The sequence below is a fragment of the Propithecus coquereli genome, unplaced genomic scaffold (genome assembly GCF_000956105.1).
Source record: "Propithecus coquereli isolate 6110/MARCELLA unplaced genomic scaffold, Pcoq_1.0 Scaffold95, whole genome shotgun sequence".
Lineage (NCBI taxonomy): Eukaryota > Metazoa > Chordata > Mammalia > Primates > Indriidae > Propithecus > Propithecus coquereli.
The window spans coordinates 882,839-900,410 of record NW_012155840.1 but is presented as its reverse complement, the minus strand read 5'-3'; the positions used below and the strand labels follow the sequence as shown (position 1 = coordinate 900,410).

General features: G+C 33.4%; 1 protein-coding gene across 1 annotated transcript in view; it reads left to right on the top strand.

Annotated features, from left to right (window-relative positions):
- The window catches only part of MPDZ (multiple PDZ domain protein), a 179,965-nt gene that overhangs the window by 85,810 nt on the left and 76,583 nt on the right, over nt 1–17,572 (top strand). The window contains exons 14-19 of the mRNA XM_012665003.1: nt 4,806–4,952; nt 5,802–5,966; nt 7,842–8,027; nt 9,513–9,722; nt 11,815–11,931; nt 14,619–14,786. Coding sequence (XP_012520457.1) covers nt 4,806–4,952; nt 5,802–5,966; nt 7,842–8,027; nt 9,513–9,722; nt 11,815–11,931; nt 14,619–14,786 — 993 coding nt within the window. The remainder of the gene's footprint in view (nt 1–4,805; nt 4,953–5,801; nt 5,967–7,841; nt 8,028–9,512; nt 9,723–11,814; nt 11,932–14,618; nt 14,787–17,572) is intronic.

The window sequence follows — 17,572 nt, the reverse complement described above, 5'->3', positions numbered from 1 at the left end:
TTCACTTATATTAATAGAAGTATTATTTGTTTACTAGGAAATTTTAAATACACATTTATGCCTGAAAAGAACTGAATTTATTTTTTCTCTAATTATACATAATTTGTTGTTTCTCTTTAGCCCATTGAGCATATAGATAAGTCACACATCTATGAGGACTAGTCACAAGGACAAGGTTTCCATGTCTGTTTCTCTTGTAACATTGGAACCATCATCTGGTTTCCTCCCAGGGAGCAAACCCAGGATGTCTAAATATTACGTAATATGCCTGGAAGACGCTGTGAACAAGATTCGGAAGCATAGCCACTTCCATTTTATGAACCACCTGTGACAAATGTCATCTTTTGCTATATATAACCTTTGCCTAAATTGGAGAAAAGATGGATTTAATGAAACAAATGAAGTTTAACATCACACACCGGGGCACTATTTGCTCTTATGCTTTGATGTTTATTCCCTAGCACTTGTTGCCTGCGGTGGATTCTGGGATGTTTTTAAAACACTATAACCTTTTACTAATTGTGGTCTTAATAAAGATTATTCTTGATACTGTTAAAAAGAAAAAAAAAAGTCCCAAAACAACAAATATTGGCATGGATGTAGAGAGACAGGAACACTCATACACTATTGGTGGGACTGCAAACTGGTACAACCTCTACGGAAGGTAATATGGAGATACCTCAGAGAACTAAAAATAGAACTACCATTTGATCCAGCATACCACTACTGGGTATTTACCCAAAGGGAAAACAGACTTTCTATAATAAAGACATCTTCACTTGAATGTTTATAGAAGTACAATTCACAATTGCAAAGATGTGGAAACAACCCAAGTGCCCATCAATACATGAGTGGATTAATAAAATGTGGTATATGTATACCATGGAGTACTACTCAGCCACAAAAAAACAGTGGTGAACTAATACCTTTTGTATTATCCTGGGTGGAGCTGGAGCCCATTCTTCCAACTGAAGTATCACAAGAATGGAAAAACAAGCACCACATGTCCTCACCATTAAATTGGCATTAATGGATCAATACTTACATGCACATGTGGAAGTAACATTCACTGGGTGTCAAGCTGGTGGGAGAGGGGAGGAGGGGATGGGTAAATTCACACCTAATGGGTGTAGTGTGCACTTTCTGGGGGATTGGCACACTTGTAGCTCTGACTTGGGTGGTGCAAAGGCAATGTATGTAACCAAAGTGTACTCCCATAATATTCTGAAGTGGAAAAAAAAATTGTGGAGGTACAAATGTTTTTGGTTATATGGATTATTTTTGTAATGCTTGAGTCAGGGCTAAGTGTACCCATCAAAAGATAGTGTTCTTTGTGCCCATTAGGTAGGTTTCCACCCATCCCCTCCACCCTTCTCACCTCTCCCACCTCCGCTTGATTTCCACTGAGTTTTACTTCCCACTGTGCACATGTGTGCTCATTGGTTAGTTCCAATTTAATAGTGAGTACATGAGGTGTTTGTTTTTCCAGTCTTTAGATACTTCACTCAGGATAATGGTCTCTAGTCCCATCCAAATTATTGCAAAAGGCATTAATTCATCCTTTTTATGGCTGAGTAGTATTCTATGGTATATATATGTATTGCATTTTGTTAATCCACTCATGAATTGACGGGCACTTGGATTGATTCCGTGTCTTTGCAGTTGTGAATTGTGTTGCAATAAACATTCAAATGGAGGTGTCTTTTTATAAAATGACTTCTTTTCTTTTGAGTAAATACCCAGTAGTGGGATTGCTGAACTGAATGGTAGGTCTACCATTTCTTTGAGGTATCTCATACTGTTTTCCGTAGGGGTTGTACTAATTTGCAGTCCCATCAACAGTGTATAAGCATTTTTTTCTGGCAGCATCTATGCCAGCATCTATTGTTTTGGAACTTTTAATAAAAAACATTCTTATTGGGGTAAGGTGATACCTCATTATGGCTTTAATTTGCATTTCCCTGATGATTAGTGATGTTGAACATTTTTTCTTCTGTTTATTGGCCATTTGTCTATCTTCTTTTGAAAAACTTCTGTTCATGTCTTGTCTTTTGCCCATTTTTTAATGGGGCTATTGGTGTTTTTTTTTTTTTTAATGCTGATTTGCTTGAGTTCTTTGTAGATTCTGGTTATTAGCCTTTAGTGGATGTATAGCTTGTGAATATTTTCTCCCATTCTGTAGGTTGTCTATTTGCTTTGTTGATTATTTCCTTAGCTGTGCAGAGCTTTTGAATTTAATCATTTATTTAAATTCATTTATTTTTCTTGTTGCTGTAATTGCTCCTGGGGTCTTAATCATGAATTCTTTGCCTTGGCCGATATCTAGAAGAGTTTTTCCTACATTTTCTTCTAGAATTCTTGTGGTTTCATGCCTTACATTTTAGTCTTTTATTCATCTCAAATTAACTTTTGCGAGTGTTGAGAGATGTAAATTCTGTTTTATTCTTCTGCATGTGGCTATCCAGTTTTCCAAGCACCATTTATTGAGTAGAACTTCTTTTTCTCAGTGTATGTTTTTGTCTGCTTTGTCAAAGATCAGTTGGCTGTATGTGGATGGTTTTATACCTGAGTTTTCTGTTCTGTTCCATGGGTCTGTATCTCTATTTTTGTGCCTATACCATCGTGTTTTGGTTACTATAGCCTTGTAATATAGTTTGAAGTCTGGTAATGTGATGCCTTCCAATTTGTACTTTCTGCTTAAGATTGCTTTGGCCATTTGGGCTCTTTTCTGGTCCAAACAAAGCATAGAATTATTTTTTCTAGATCTGTGAAATATGATATTGTTATTAATATTTTGATGAAGATTGCATTGATTCTGTAAATCACTTTAGGTAGTGTGTATATTTCAACAATGTTGATTCTTCTGATCCATGAGCATGATACGTTTTTCCATTTGTTTGTGTCATCCGCAGTTCCTTTCTTCAGTGTTTCCTAATTCTCTTTGTAGAGATCTTTCACCTTCTTGGTTAGGTGTATTCCTAGGTATTTTATTTTCTTTGTGCCTATTGTGAATGTTATTGAGTCTTTGATTTGACTCTCAGCTTGACTGTTATTGGTGTATATGTGAATGCTACTGATTTGTATACATTGATTTTGTAACCTGAGACTGCTGAATTTATCAGTTCCAGGAGCCTCTTCATGGAGTCTTTGGAGTTTTTTAGATATAAGATCATATAATTAGCAAAAAGTGATAATTTGACTTTCTCTTTGCCGATTTGGGTACCTTTATTTCTTTCTCTTGCCTGATTGCTCTGACTAGGACTTCCAGTACTATGTGAAATAGAAGTGGTGACAGTGGGCATCTTTATCTTGTTCCAGTTCTAAGTGGAAATGCTTTCAACTTTTCGCCATTCGGTATGATATTGGCTGTGGGTTTGTCATATATGGCTTTTTTAATTTTGAGATATGTTCTTTCTATGCCTAGTTTGTTGAAGGTTTTTGTCATGAAACGGTGCTGGATTTTGTCCAGTGAGTTTTCTGCATCTATTGAGATGATCATATGATCTTTGTTTTTGCTTCTGTTTATGTGGTGAATCACATTTATGCATTTACGTATGTTGAACCACCCTTGCATTCCTGGAATGAAGCCCGCTTTGTCATGGTGGTTTGTGTGTGTGTGTGTGTGTGTGTGTGTGTGTGTGTGTGTGCTGTTGAATTTGGTTTGCTAGTATTTTATTGAGGATTTTCACATGTATATTCATAAGGGATATTGGTCTATAGTTTTCTTTTTTTGTTGTGTCCTTTCCTGGCCTTGGTATTAAGGTGATACTGGCTTTGTAGAATGAGTTGGGGAGGATTCCCTGCTTCTCAATGTTATGGAATAATTTTTCAGTATGGGTACCAGCTCTTCTTTGTAGGTCTGGTAAAATTCGGCTGTGAATCCATCTGGTCCGGGGCTTTTTTTGTTAGAAGATTTTTTATTACCACTTCAATCTTGCTGCTCATTATTGTTCTGTTCAGGAGTTCTATTTTTTCCTGATTGGGTGTTGAGAGGTTGTGTGTTTCCAGGAATTTATCCATTTTCTCTGTGTTTTCTAGTTTATGTGCATAGAGATTTTTATAGTATTTATAGATAATGTTTTGTATTTCTGTGGTATCAGTTGTAATATCTCCTTTATCATTTCTGATTCAGCTTATTTGAATCCTTTATCTTCTATTCCTGGTTAATCTAGCAAGAGGCCTATGAATTTTGTTTGTCTTTTCAAAGAACCAACTTTTGTTTAATTGATCCTTTGTATTGTTTTTTGTTTTACATTTTGGTTAGTTCTGCTCTGACCTTAGTTATTTCTTTTTTTCTGCTGGCTTTCGGTTTGGTTTGCACTTCTTTTTCTAGTTCCTTGAGAGTGTCATTAGATTGTTAATTTATGATCTTTCTGTCTTTTCTGATGTAGGCATTTAAGGCTATTAATTTTAAAACCATTGTTTTCCCTTGAAACAGCATAAGGTCAGGAGTGTGGTTCTAGGTTCAGACTGCTTAGGTTCCAAGCTCTTTTCCATCTGTGTCACTCTGGTTAAGGTAAGCTCTCTGAATCTCATTTTCCTTATTTGGGAAACAATGCAAGAAATTGTACCTATTTATGAGAAGCAAATGAGATCTAGGTAATAGGTGCTTCGTTTTCATTTTGTGTTGTTTCATGAAACAGACACCAGTATTCTTTCAATGGCAAAGCTCCAAAACTTTGCAGTTTTACAATAATGTTTTTGAAACTTTGTGAGAAAGTTGACCATTTTTAGGTGAACATAAAGTGTACGTGAATAGAAAAAAAGGAAGAGTATTAGAATTGTGGTGATTTTTCTTTTTTCAGGTGGCCCACGTGAGCAAGTTTAGTGAGAACAGTGGGTTGGGGATAAGTCTGGAAGCAACAGTGGGACATCACTTTATCAGATCTGTTCTACCAGAAGGTCCTGTTGGACACAGTGGGAAGCTCTTCAGTGGAGACGAGCTATTGGAAGTAAGGAGTTATACTGTTCTTTCTCGTTCTTAAATAAGACTCTTGAAAAGGCTGCAGGAGCATTAATATGGTGAATAAGTAAGTTCTTATTTTAAATTTCCCCCCCAAAGAGTGCTTGTAGGAGATCTACAAATAAAAACTTCCCAAAGCAGAAATTTCACACCTGTATGTACATTGAACTTCAGACCTAATTTCATGCTGTTTTTTTTTTTTTTTTCATTAGGTCCAAAGAATTATAAAAATGTTCTTTGGAAATTTTTAAATATTTATTCAATTTTGAGAATAGGCAATACATTTACATGTTTCAAAATTGCAGAGAATACAAAGATAAACATCCCTTGCACCCAGTTCTCATCACCCTTCATTAGATAACTACTAGTATATTTGTTTCTGTGTAATCTGCTAGTATTTTAAATTCATAAATAAGAACATTTGAATATACTCTTTTCCTCCACTTTTTATAACATGCTAACATACCATGTATGCCATTTTTTTCACTTAATAATTGTATAAAATGTCAATTTTTTTTAACCTTCTTTTTTTCCCCCTTTATCCTTTGGTAATATTTTTATTACCTCTCCTTTTTCCAGAATCTTACACTGGCAGATAAAACATGAATGAAAGCTAGTGCTTTTCCTGTCAATGCTGTAGGAGCTCCAATTCCAACAAACTCTAAACTTGCGCATAAATTGTTCTAGATAGTATTTCCACAGATCTAACTGTAGCTCTGAGCACAGAACTATGGTAATCACCATAGTAAAATTTACATTTATTTAATAAAAAATTGTGTTTAGAAGAATATTTGTATTATGAAATGTTCTTTCTTGGACAATGTATCTTTTTCCACAGGTAAATGGCATAACTTTGCTTGGGGAAAACCACCAAGATGTGGTGAATATCTTGAAAGAACTGCCTATAGAAGTGACCATGGTGTGTTGTCGTCGAACTGTGCCACCCACCACCCAGTCAGAACTGGATAGCCTGGACTTATGCGATATTGAGCTAACAGAAAAGGTATTACATTTACAGACATGAGGCTAATCTGAATATATAATGGAAAGACTAGATGGTATTTAAACATTTTTTAGGCTTTTAAAAAATTTGATATTTGATTTCCTCACATAGCTCATGGTTTATAGGATAGACCTTCAAGTTAGACAGACCTGGGTTTGAATAAGACTTGACGCTGGCTGTACAAAGTTGGGCAAGTCATCCATCTTTCTGATCTTCAGTTTTCTCCTCTGTAAAATGGAAGTTATGATACCTGTCTCAAAGAGTTGCTCTGAAGGTTAAATAATGTGATTAATAATATTAGATATTATTGCAGACTATGTACTTGTATAATTTACTTGCAGTATTCCTATGAAATAGATGCTCATATTGTCTCTATTTGCAGAAGAGAAAACTGATGTGTGTAAATAGTGTGTATATAGTCCATATGTGGTAAAAGACACTTTTATATAATCTATTCAGCTACGTGCCTGGCATACAGTTAGTGCTTAGAGAATGACTGAAATTGGACACAGCACTTCTGTGTATATAGGTCTTACTCATTTGCACATTATACCTTTAAAATATGAGAAATTTGAGCTCATAACGAGACTTGTCAGACAATTCTCTGTGACATCCAGAAACTCCCATTTTCCTGTTTGCTTATTCTTTTCCATTCAGATCAAAATGTTAAGAAATGGAGCTAATCAGTTTTTCTGAGGATACACAATCGATATCTAAAATTAAGATTTGGACTTTGCATAATTGGTAGTCTAGTCAAATTTCATTTAAGGTATAATGAAAGATGATGTTAGGATTTGATTTACATTACACTGAAGGAATCATCACAATGGAATAATTCAGAAACTTTGAACAATAAAGTATATAATTTAATATTCACATGGGTAATTAGAATAGGATAGAATAAGAAACATAATTCTAAACTGTATAGCACTCAAAGGCTAACACCATATGGATCCATACATGTTTTTATGGGTATATATAAATGGCATTATTACAATAAAACAGGTAGACATAATTTTCATCTATGGTCCTAGACTGTGCAATAATTGATTAAAAGAAAGATAGTATACAAACTAGAATTTCATCCTTATAAACAAATCTTTCTTTAATTTGATATGTTCATACAGATGAACAAAGTTAAGTTAACCTATATTCACTTTAATTTATTTTTACCAAAAGAAGCTAACATTTTGAATACCTGTTTCTGTGTCAGATGCTTTATAAATGTTACCTCATGTAATCCTCAAAAAACTCTATGAGATGGGTAATTCTGAAGCCCAGATTAAGAGTATTGCTCAATGTAACACGAATTTTAAATCATAGAGACAGGCTTCAAGCTGTGACAAATGCGATTTCAAATCTTATGTTTCGCCACTGTGTGTATGTTAACTTCATAAGTAAATAGTTAAATGCACAAGTCATAGCATTTTAGAACTCTTATTTGCATAGAGTATAGCCCTTTTTCACATCCCTTTTCTCTTGAATTACTCTTATTTATCATGAGTTCTTTCTGTGTAATATCAAAATAGCTTTATATTTTTTTTCCGATCATAGTGGTGATTCAGACTCTGATGTAAAAAGTAAAGATGACCCATAATCATGCTGTTGAGATGTTAACTATTGTATATTTATTTCCATAGATCTTTGAACCATATATTTTTAATGTTTGTTACAACTTAAGTATTTCTTCCTCTTTTACAACTTTCAATAGTTAGAACCTTAATTCCTAAAGGTTTCGTGATAAGCTGTTGCTACTCTTATTTCAGAATGTTTTGTTCGGGACAGTTGTTCGGAATCTCTCTTTTTCTGGTGGCATTGGTAAGTGTCTCTGCTAATCTAATGCCTCTGACGTAAACTATCTAATCTGTTATCCAGCCTCATGTAGATCTAGGTGAGTTCATCGGGTCCTCAGAGACAGAGGATCCAGTGCTGGCGATGACTGATGTGGGTCAGAATACAGAGGAGGTTCAAGCACCTTTGGCTATGTGGGAGGCTGGCATTCAGCACATAGAGCTGGAGAAAGGGAGCAGAGGACTTGGTTTTAGCATTTTAGATTATCAGGTAAATATACCCTACTTTTAACAATTTTTTTTTAAAAAAGATGGGATATCTAGAGCAGAGGATATTTTACAGTTATCAAAAATTTTTATTTTAGTCAATCTTTCAAAATAGTAATTTATATAATTCATTGATTATCATAAAGGATTTATTTTAACATTGAATTAATTGAACTATTTTATATTTTAGCTCTTGGGAATTTGAGAAACATGCAGAATACATTTTAGGAATATTATAGAAATACAGTGGTGTTTTTTGTTATTCGAGGAGTGTATTTACATTATTTTTATTTCCATGCTCTTAATTGATGGCTCATATTTTAATGGTAAGTCATAAAGAATTAGATATTGGCCGGGTGCGGTGGCTAACGCCTGTAATCCTAGCACTCTGGGAGGCCGAGGCAAGTGGATCGCTCAAGGTCAGGAGTTCGAGACCAGCCTGAGCAAGAGCGAGACCTTGTCTCTACTAAAAAAAAAAATAGAAAGAAATGATCTGGACAACTAAAAATATATACATATAAAAATAAGCCTGGCAGGGTGACGCATGCCTGTAGTCCCAGGTACTTGGGAGGCTGAGGCAGAAGGATCGCTTGAGCCCAGGAGTTTGAGGTTGCTGTGAGCTAGGCTGACACCATGGCACTCTAGCTTGGTCAACAGAGCAAGGCTCTATCTCAAAAAAAAAAAAAAAAAAAAAAAGAATTAGATATTTATTTCTTTTGTCTAATGTAAATGATAAATTTATGATTGCTATATTATAAATTTAAACATTCCAGTTATTTGACTAAATTTATGAGTATGCTTAAATTGGTCAAGTGTGGCCTGTGTCCTTACCTGCATTGTGTTTATGCTGAGTAAATGAGGAAATGCCAAAGCCTATCTGCTAGAGTACCGCTGTTGATCCTTATTAATACTGAACCAGAATGTCATCTCAGATAACTCCAGGGAGTTGTGTTCACAGGCCTGATTCTGGAGCCTTGTTCTAATATTAAGGTTGCTGTGTATTTAAAAACACTGCATCACCACATACTTTATGGTTTGTTTCTCTATTTCTTCATTTCAAAAGGACAGGCCCTACCTTCACATTTAGTGGTGAGTTGATGTTCCACATAGTAACATCCTATTTAACAAATGCTGTTGTTAATAATTAATATACCCAACATCTGGCCTCAAATGATAGTTATAAAATTTGACAACTTATGAAAAATTAAAATTATAATTTTAAAGTTGTCTATACAGTTTAAGAAGTCTTCTCAGGAACATTAGCAATTGGGGTTGCCATTGTTTCAGGGGAACTCTTTCTAAACTCTCTAAAATGGGGATAACCTTTGCCTAGATAATTCATAGAAATTTTATATGAAATTTTTGGCATGAATTTTTTTAAGACACTTCAAACAATTACCCATCCCTTACAATTCAGAGGGGAAAAGCATGGTAAAAGAATTGTTCTCTGTAAAAATGTGCTGAATTTTCTTTCCTTTTTGTTCCTCAGGATCCAGTTGATCCAGCAAGTACTGTGATTGTAATTCGTTCTTTGGTGCCTGGAGGCATTGCTGAAAAGGATGGACGACTTCTTCCTGGAGATCGGCTCATGTTTGTCAATGATGTTAACTTGGAAAACAGCAGTCTTGAGGAAGCTGTAGAAGCACTGAAGGGAGCCCCGTCAGGAACTGTGAGAATAGGAGTTGCTAAGCCTTTACCTGTAAGAATTCAGATTTTATTGCTTTCTCTTTATATTTACAAAGAAAATGACTCATTGGCTCACTTTTAGCTTTAGATGTTCTTTAGTTTGAATCATGACTTTTGTTACTTTTTTCCATCAACATGATTATTGGCTTCATGAAGATAAAGATTTAATTTTGAGTAATATTTTAGAAAAATAAAGGAAAGAAAACGAGCCAGGAAGTTCAGGAATAAATTTATAATTTATTGCTCTCTGTGGTTCACTTTTGACTTTTTTTATTTAGTAATAAGGTTGTGATGAATGCAGAATTAAATATTTTCGAAGAAATATGGCTTAAAGTATCTATACCAATGTTGTGGAATATTAGAAAAATTAATAGCATTAGAAACTAACAATAGAATCTTTAATCACAGTGGGATAAAGTAGAGTCTCTGTCAGAGTGGCTTAAGTTCCTAGATTCAGTTGAATCAACGTATTTGTCTAATTACTGCAGAGCAGGAAATTGGGCGCGCCAGTTTGTGGCTCTCCCCTTGGGAGGGAATAGCACCCATATCATTAATGACTGCACTATTGGAAACAATTAATGAATTTATGTTACATAAAACATTACATTTATTAGATGTTATGAGTGCAACATGGCATTTATCACTGTATTACAACTAAATATTAGAGCCATTCTCAATATTTGGGTTTTTTTACAGTATATAAATATAATTTTAACTGAAAAGGCAAATATACCTTCTCTTAAGAAATTGCAAATAAATACATATATTTGCATAAATAGCAATATGGATTTGTTGATTTTTGTGAAAGAATTTGGTTTTAAATAGAATTTGGTTAATATAGTTTAAATGTTATTTTAATTATTCATGCAACATTTTTTAGTCCACAGAGAATTTCAATAACCTATGAAAATATATTTATGAAAAAAGGGAGGGAAGGAAGAGTAAAGAATATGTTAATCCAACCTAAAATCAAACCAGGATTGTAGAAATTGTAACAAAAGAGCAGTACATAGGGGAATGTAAATATAAAGTTAAGTAATCATGGGTATTAAGTTTGGACCATAAATTTATTTCTGGTCTGTTAGAAATGGTAAATGTGACTCAATATATATTTTTTACTGCCTTTCAGGAGAAACCATGCAGGTTATTCAGAAGCAGAGTCATTTTTTTTTCTAGCTAGTTACAAACTAAATTTTTGCTTTAACAATATTTGATATTTCAAATTCAGTATGCATTGTAACATACGATAAATATCTCTATTACCTAAAGTGAAGTTTAATAACTATTAAACTCATATGTATGGAAAAAGAAGAAAAATAGTTTTTTTCCCCTATAATATTTCTTCTGCATGTATTGCTGATACAGGATGATGTAGGTACAGCAATTATCTAAATATTTTAGCCCATTTTATCTTAGAGTAGAATAAAAATGTTAGATTTTCTATGCATGTGATTAAGGTTGGAATATAATAGCTCAGGGGTCCAATTTAAACAGACTATGTACATATAGACAATTTTTTGTTTTACTTTGTTTTATAAGCCATGCTAAATTAAGAGACTTTACTGTAGGATTCAGTAACATTCCTTATCAAGTAAATTATATTCTTTAAAATATTTTAGTAAAAGATAGCAGAGAGAAATTGATCCTTCTTTTTAATGTTTTGCTCTTCTGCAGCTTCTTTTATTTCTTAACACCTAAAAGTTGCCTTATTCCTATATTAGAAAGTCAGTATTTGGCCAGAATATTTTGCAGATAAAAATACACAGAAGATTGTTATAATATAAAAAATTGTTGATTTTGATAATCTTTTATAAGAAGATGGATAAAAAAATTAGTAGAAAGGGGAACATCTAACAGATGATGTTCATATTAGAATAAATATCCTCATTGTGTCTTACCAAATAAAAATGTTATATATGAATATGTATCAGATTTTATATTTACGAATCTATGTTCAAGTTGTATGGTATCATTTGAAAACTTTCCCATTTTTTTCTTTTCTCCCCTCACTTTTCCTCCCTTACTGTTCCTTCTCCCTTTCCTTTCCTCTTTGCTGTTTTCTCTCGTCCATGAACTGGTCCTCAAAAACGCCATTCTCCCTGCAGCTTTCACCAGAAGAAGGTTATGTTTCTGCTAAGGAGGATTCCTTTCTGTATCCACCACACTCGTGCGGGGAGGAAGGGCTGGCTGACAAAGCTCTCTTCAGGGCTGACTTGGCTCTGGTTAGTGGCCACGATTTATCAAGCTTTCTTTCAGATCTTGTGTATCTTACTTTGCTTTTCCAAGTATTCTGAAAAAGTCCTACTATATTCTTTGTTCATTATGTTTTGGAAACATGTTATTTCCAACTCAAATGGTTCTTGTTGGAAATGGGAAGAAAAATCATAATAAATATGAAAAATATTTATTGAATTTGTGGGGAAAAATCAGTTAGCATTGTATTGCGTCAACATGTAGAATTAATCTTCATATCATACCTAAAGTTGTTGGATCACTTGTTTGCTCTAATTTCATACGTGGATGTGTCTAGGCATTCTTTAACTGTTTTCAGTATTCAGTCATAAATCAATGTTTTGCCTACATTTTAATGAGTGGCAGGCATATTTTTTACCTTAGATATAAATAGTGTGAAAATTATATAAATTGGTAGAATAATTAAGAACCTGAGCGTTTCCAGAAAAGGTAAAACTGTGTTTTTAAAAATACATATATGTAAACAGACTGATTTACTAGGAAATTTTAAATTAAAATTTTAGTTCTGCTTGATCTTTAAAAAATTATCCATTGGAATAAAAGTATTTAGGGGCCACTCTACCCTTAATAACCTTTCTGTCTGGTAGAGAGGACAAAGCTATGTCAGTTATTTAAGGATAAAACTAAATATCAGACATAAATATACACATAACATTTACATAATATAAATATAACAAATTGTACGTCCTATTCACGGTACTCCTACCATTAAAGCTAGGTTCCTGATTTAACTTTTTTGGGAGGTCAAACATTGTCCAGTGTCGTTAGAAAGGAATATGCCTGTATTTTAAATACTTGTTTTAGTTTTGTTAGACTACAGAGAGGTTTAAAATCTATCAAATTCTTTATTATGTATTTATAACTGATTGTGCACATCTTGCTTTAAACCAAAGTGTGAATTATTTCTTTTATCTGTATACATATTGGTAATCCTAATTTTGGGGAGACCATTATTTTTGTCAATATTTTTAAATTTTGAGCTCTTAAAACAGCCGCTTAGAAAATTTTGGTGTGTATTATAATAAATGCAATAATTTTACACCTTAATACTTAACATACCTGGTAACTTTTGGCCCTACTCTCCGTGTGCATTATGTTGGCAATTCAAAACTAGATACCTTAGTATGCAGTGAACTTTCTAGGGTACTATAGTGTTAATAATACCCAGACATAGCAAATTCTTTTTGAAATGTTGCAGGACACAGACACTCTATATCATTGTTGCTAAAGTACCTCAAGAAATAATATTCTCTCTAGAGTTTATGTGGCTTCCTTGAACCTCCTTAAATGAATGCCAATGAGAAAGAAGATTAGTTCTACTTTTAGGTGATCGTAGCATTTTATTATGGTAATAAGAGTGTCCTGGGTCTTCCTCCTAATCAGCTGTGTAATCTGGGACTGGCCACTCCACTACTGTGGTCTCTAGTGTTTTATCTCTACAGTAATTAAACAAATTGTTAGGATCTCTCCTAAAATTCGAAGTTATCAGTGATAGGTATACAAATTATATCGAGATATTCTTTTTTTAATGTTACTTAAAACAATTGTTTATCTATTGTAATTATGACATTAGGCTTAGTTAACACTGTGTAGATTATTGTACATAATGTATATTTGTAAGGATAAACGTCCACATAGTGATTCACTTGTGAATTTGAACATATATTTAAAATATAGGATTAGGCCTGTGAAACGTATTTGAAGAGTGGGTCACTTTGAAATGGCCCACCTGTATTTTTAATAGGCTTTTTCAAGCGTGTGGCCTGGTATGATGTTATAATGCTTCTAACTTCTGCTGGCTAAACAAGTAAGTTGATCTCATAAAGAAGTAGAACATATGGGATTTAGTCAAGGTAGACAGAAAATGTTGGTAATATCAGAGAAGGGTAGTAATTGATGTCAATTCTGTTTTTTCTAGTGTGTGACTGTGAATAACTTGCAAGAAGAGCTTCAAGCTCATCACAACCTAATTCTTTCTGTTGGTTCTGTGACATAAAATAGTAGTAGGATTTTTAGAAAATATGTAGTGAAATTCTGTCTCTCTCTCTGTATGAGTTTTCTAACAGAAGTTTATAACTAAATGTATCATCATAACCAGATCATAATTAGGCCTTTTGTTTGTTAGTATAATTTTAGCATAAAATCACAGATTTTCTCTTTGGTTTCAGCAACTTTGAATGATTTTAAATCTAGTTAAAGATAATTTAAACAAAATACATAGTTTTAGTGGAGTTTACAAATATATAATCGCCTTGTTGAATAACAGTTTATTTTAGTTGAATAGGAAAAGTGACGACCTCATTCATTTTATTATACAATTATAAGATTTGGGTAGGGGAAGTGGAGAAAAGCAAATATTTTCCTTAACTTATAGAACTGTTTAAATTTAGAATTGATCCAGGCCCTTTGTTAATGTTACCTTTAGTCCTTTATATTGATGGAATAAAATAACCTTGGATGCCAGCACCCACTGCTGTAGGTGGGCAGTCATCCTTGTTCTTCTACATCAGTCAGTCTTTAATGTGTTGAAGAGGGCATACAGAAGATAGAATAGATAAAAGAATGATACCAATATGCCTTTTAGTCTCCAGTGGAGACCGTTTGTCGTATACGTAATGAACAGAATTTCCAACTGATATTATTGTTTTATTCCTAGGTGGACACAAATGATGCTGACTTAGTAGATGAATCCACATTTGAGTCTCAATATTCTCCTGATAATGATAGTGTCTACTCTACTCAAGCATCTATTTTATCTCTGCATGGCAGTTCTTGTAGCGATGGCCTGAACTATGGTTCCTCCCTTCCATCCTCTCCCCCTAAGGTACAAAGGAAATACCATTTCATTTATGGGAAAACTTTGTGTTTAATTTTCCAGAGGTCCGTGCTTATAGGAAGTTGTGGGAGTAGCATATCAGACATTCTATATTTCTCCAATCATGGATTCATTATCAAATGAAAATATAATTTCATTTAGCTAGTGTTGATTGGGTATATTTCATACGATTATGGACTATTTAAATTTAATGTCTGAAACAGTAGTAGACACAGGGTTCCAAGCTTTGATTAGAGTTTGCACGTCAGAAAGAAAAATTTTAATGTCATGTATTTCTCAAGTTGTATTTTTAGCAACGTGTACTTCAGAAAAATTACAGGAATAACTTTATTTTCTTAATGGTTTTAAAACTGACTTCTATGTAAAGTCGAGTAGTAAAATATTTCTTGCATTAATTTAACATTTACTAGCTAAGTTAAACTTAATGCTGTCATATGTTTTTATATAAAATAATTCCCAAGCATCCTTTACAGAAAAATCACAGTGAATGGCAAAGTATGTTTGTGTCACTGGATTTGAATGAACAGTTTAGTTACTATTTGATGTCTGTGTGCCATTTATTTTTTAGAAATTATTGGCTTAAGTATTAAATGCCCCAACTCTGTTCATTTTCTTAGTGATATACTCTATCATGCTTAATGAGTAATATTTTAAAACCTATCCATTGTTTTGAGTGTGAAATGGCATCTTACTATTTTAATTTGGGTTTCCTGACTACTAGTGAGATTGAATACTTTTTCATAATATTGGCCATTTGATATTCACTTTTCATCAGTGATCTCTTCATATCTTTTGCCCAATTTTGTATCAGGTTGCTCATCTTTTGATTTGTTGGAGTTGTTTATTTTTTGGAATTGATACACAAAACACTTCAATATATATTTTATGAATATGTTTGTATGTGTAGTAAAATCTAAAAATATGTGGGCATGATATTTCTCAATTTCAAGAAGTTATCCTTGGAGAAAAACAAGTATGGGAATTTAGTTGTATTCATAATACATTGTGTCATTTTAGGAAGAAAGACTGAAGAAAATATGGCAAAATGTTTATATCTATTAAATCTTGGGAAAGAGTTCATATATGGATGTATTTTCTTTATTTTCCTATGTTGGAAATATAAATATTAAAAATTAAGATAAAATGACTCGACAATATTTTTTTCTTAAATATATGAAATGTACATTTTCCACATAAATTGAATTCAGTGGGAAGGAATCTGTATTTACAAATTAGCTGAAGTGTAGGATTTCCATAGGTCTAGCACAGTTTTCCTCCTTTCCCGATTAACAAATAAGGTTTTTGGCCAGAATATTTTCAAAGCATTTTCTTTTATGTTCAAGATGCACCTGTTATCTTTGCAGATGATGCTGGGCAATCTCCTTGAATTGGTTTGCAAGGGATAATCTTGAGTGGAGCAGCTGCTCCTCTCTCACCACACCTGAGACTGTTTGGCTGCATCCTGTCTGGAATGTGTTCAGTCTTTACTGGCCTCAGGGCTAGAAGCTGAGTTCATCTCCTAATGGAATCTCCTAATCCAGAGCATAGCATACTTCTTGCCAGTGGGACAGATTGCATTGTTTAATTTAGTAATTGTTACTTAAAGGGATTACACAATCTGCATACTGAGAAGCATATATTTTACAGGGCAAATGCTGGCTGTATGCAGCACAACATATTGGCTTACTGAAGTCTGTTTGCCTCCTTCTTTTTTTCTTCCCCAAGCAGTTTACTCTTTTGTTGAAGCAAATTTTGGCAAGCCAGCCTATCAACTGAAATATTTAAACTACAAAACAACAAAGAAGACATTAATGAGGGTGTTTTAAAACACATTGTGAAACTCCTGTGTGCTTTCAGTTTGCTTTTAAAGTAGACTGTTCCTGCATCATGGTAAATCTCTGCAACATTTTTTTTTTGTTGGCACCTTTTTTGGACCTAGATTTTTATGAGAAGATTTTATATATAAAAAAAATATATATTCTTCCTGTTTTTATGCACTAATTTTATCTTAAAAAGGCATAATAGTGATTTATTATAGAATTTAGAATTGACTATTTTTCTTAAAAAGTGAGCTCATTTCAGGGCTTTTAAATTTATAAAATAAAACCATGTAATATATGATATTTAAGAAAAAGATGCCTCTATACTGAATTTGAAGAAGGATAAAATAGAGTATGAGGAATCTTTAGATTCTTTAGAATCACGTAAATATGTAATAATTTTGTAACCTTAAATGCCAACTGGAAATGGACGAATAATTTTACCTATTTCTTCACCTTAATGAAGAGGTCTTTGACCTTGGTCAAGTGTGCTACTAGAGGTTGTAAGAGCTAAGTAGAGCATACACTCCTGTTAGAGGGAGGCCTCATTCTTGAAAGCAGAGCTCAGGACCGTGCAGTAGCTTAAACATCAAAGGGCTGTAGCCACATGTTAAGGTTCCTCGTCACAAAATTCTTTCATTTGGGGGCCCATCCTGCTTTTTTCTTTTTAAAAGGGACATGTTTGCTTAATTTGATTAATTATTTAATCTCATTTAAGGATTTAAGGAAAATAACAATCATGGAAGAACTTGAAAAATATAGCTGCTTCCATGGCATTTGGTATAATAGAGGCAGGTCATTGAAACATGGATTTTAAAGACAACGTGGCTATAGCCAGTGGTTTTTTTTCCTTTCTCATTGCTCTAGGTTTTAATTTTTTGATTAATCATTTTAACCCCTTTTCCTTTTTTCCTCTGGAGACATGACAAAATGCAGAAATAATTGTTTTTCAAA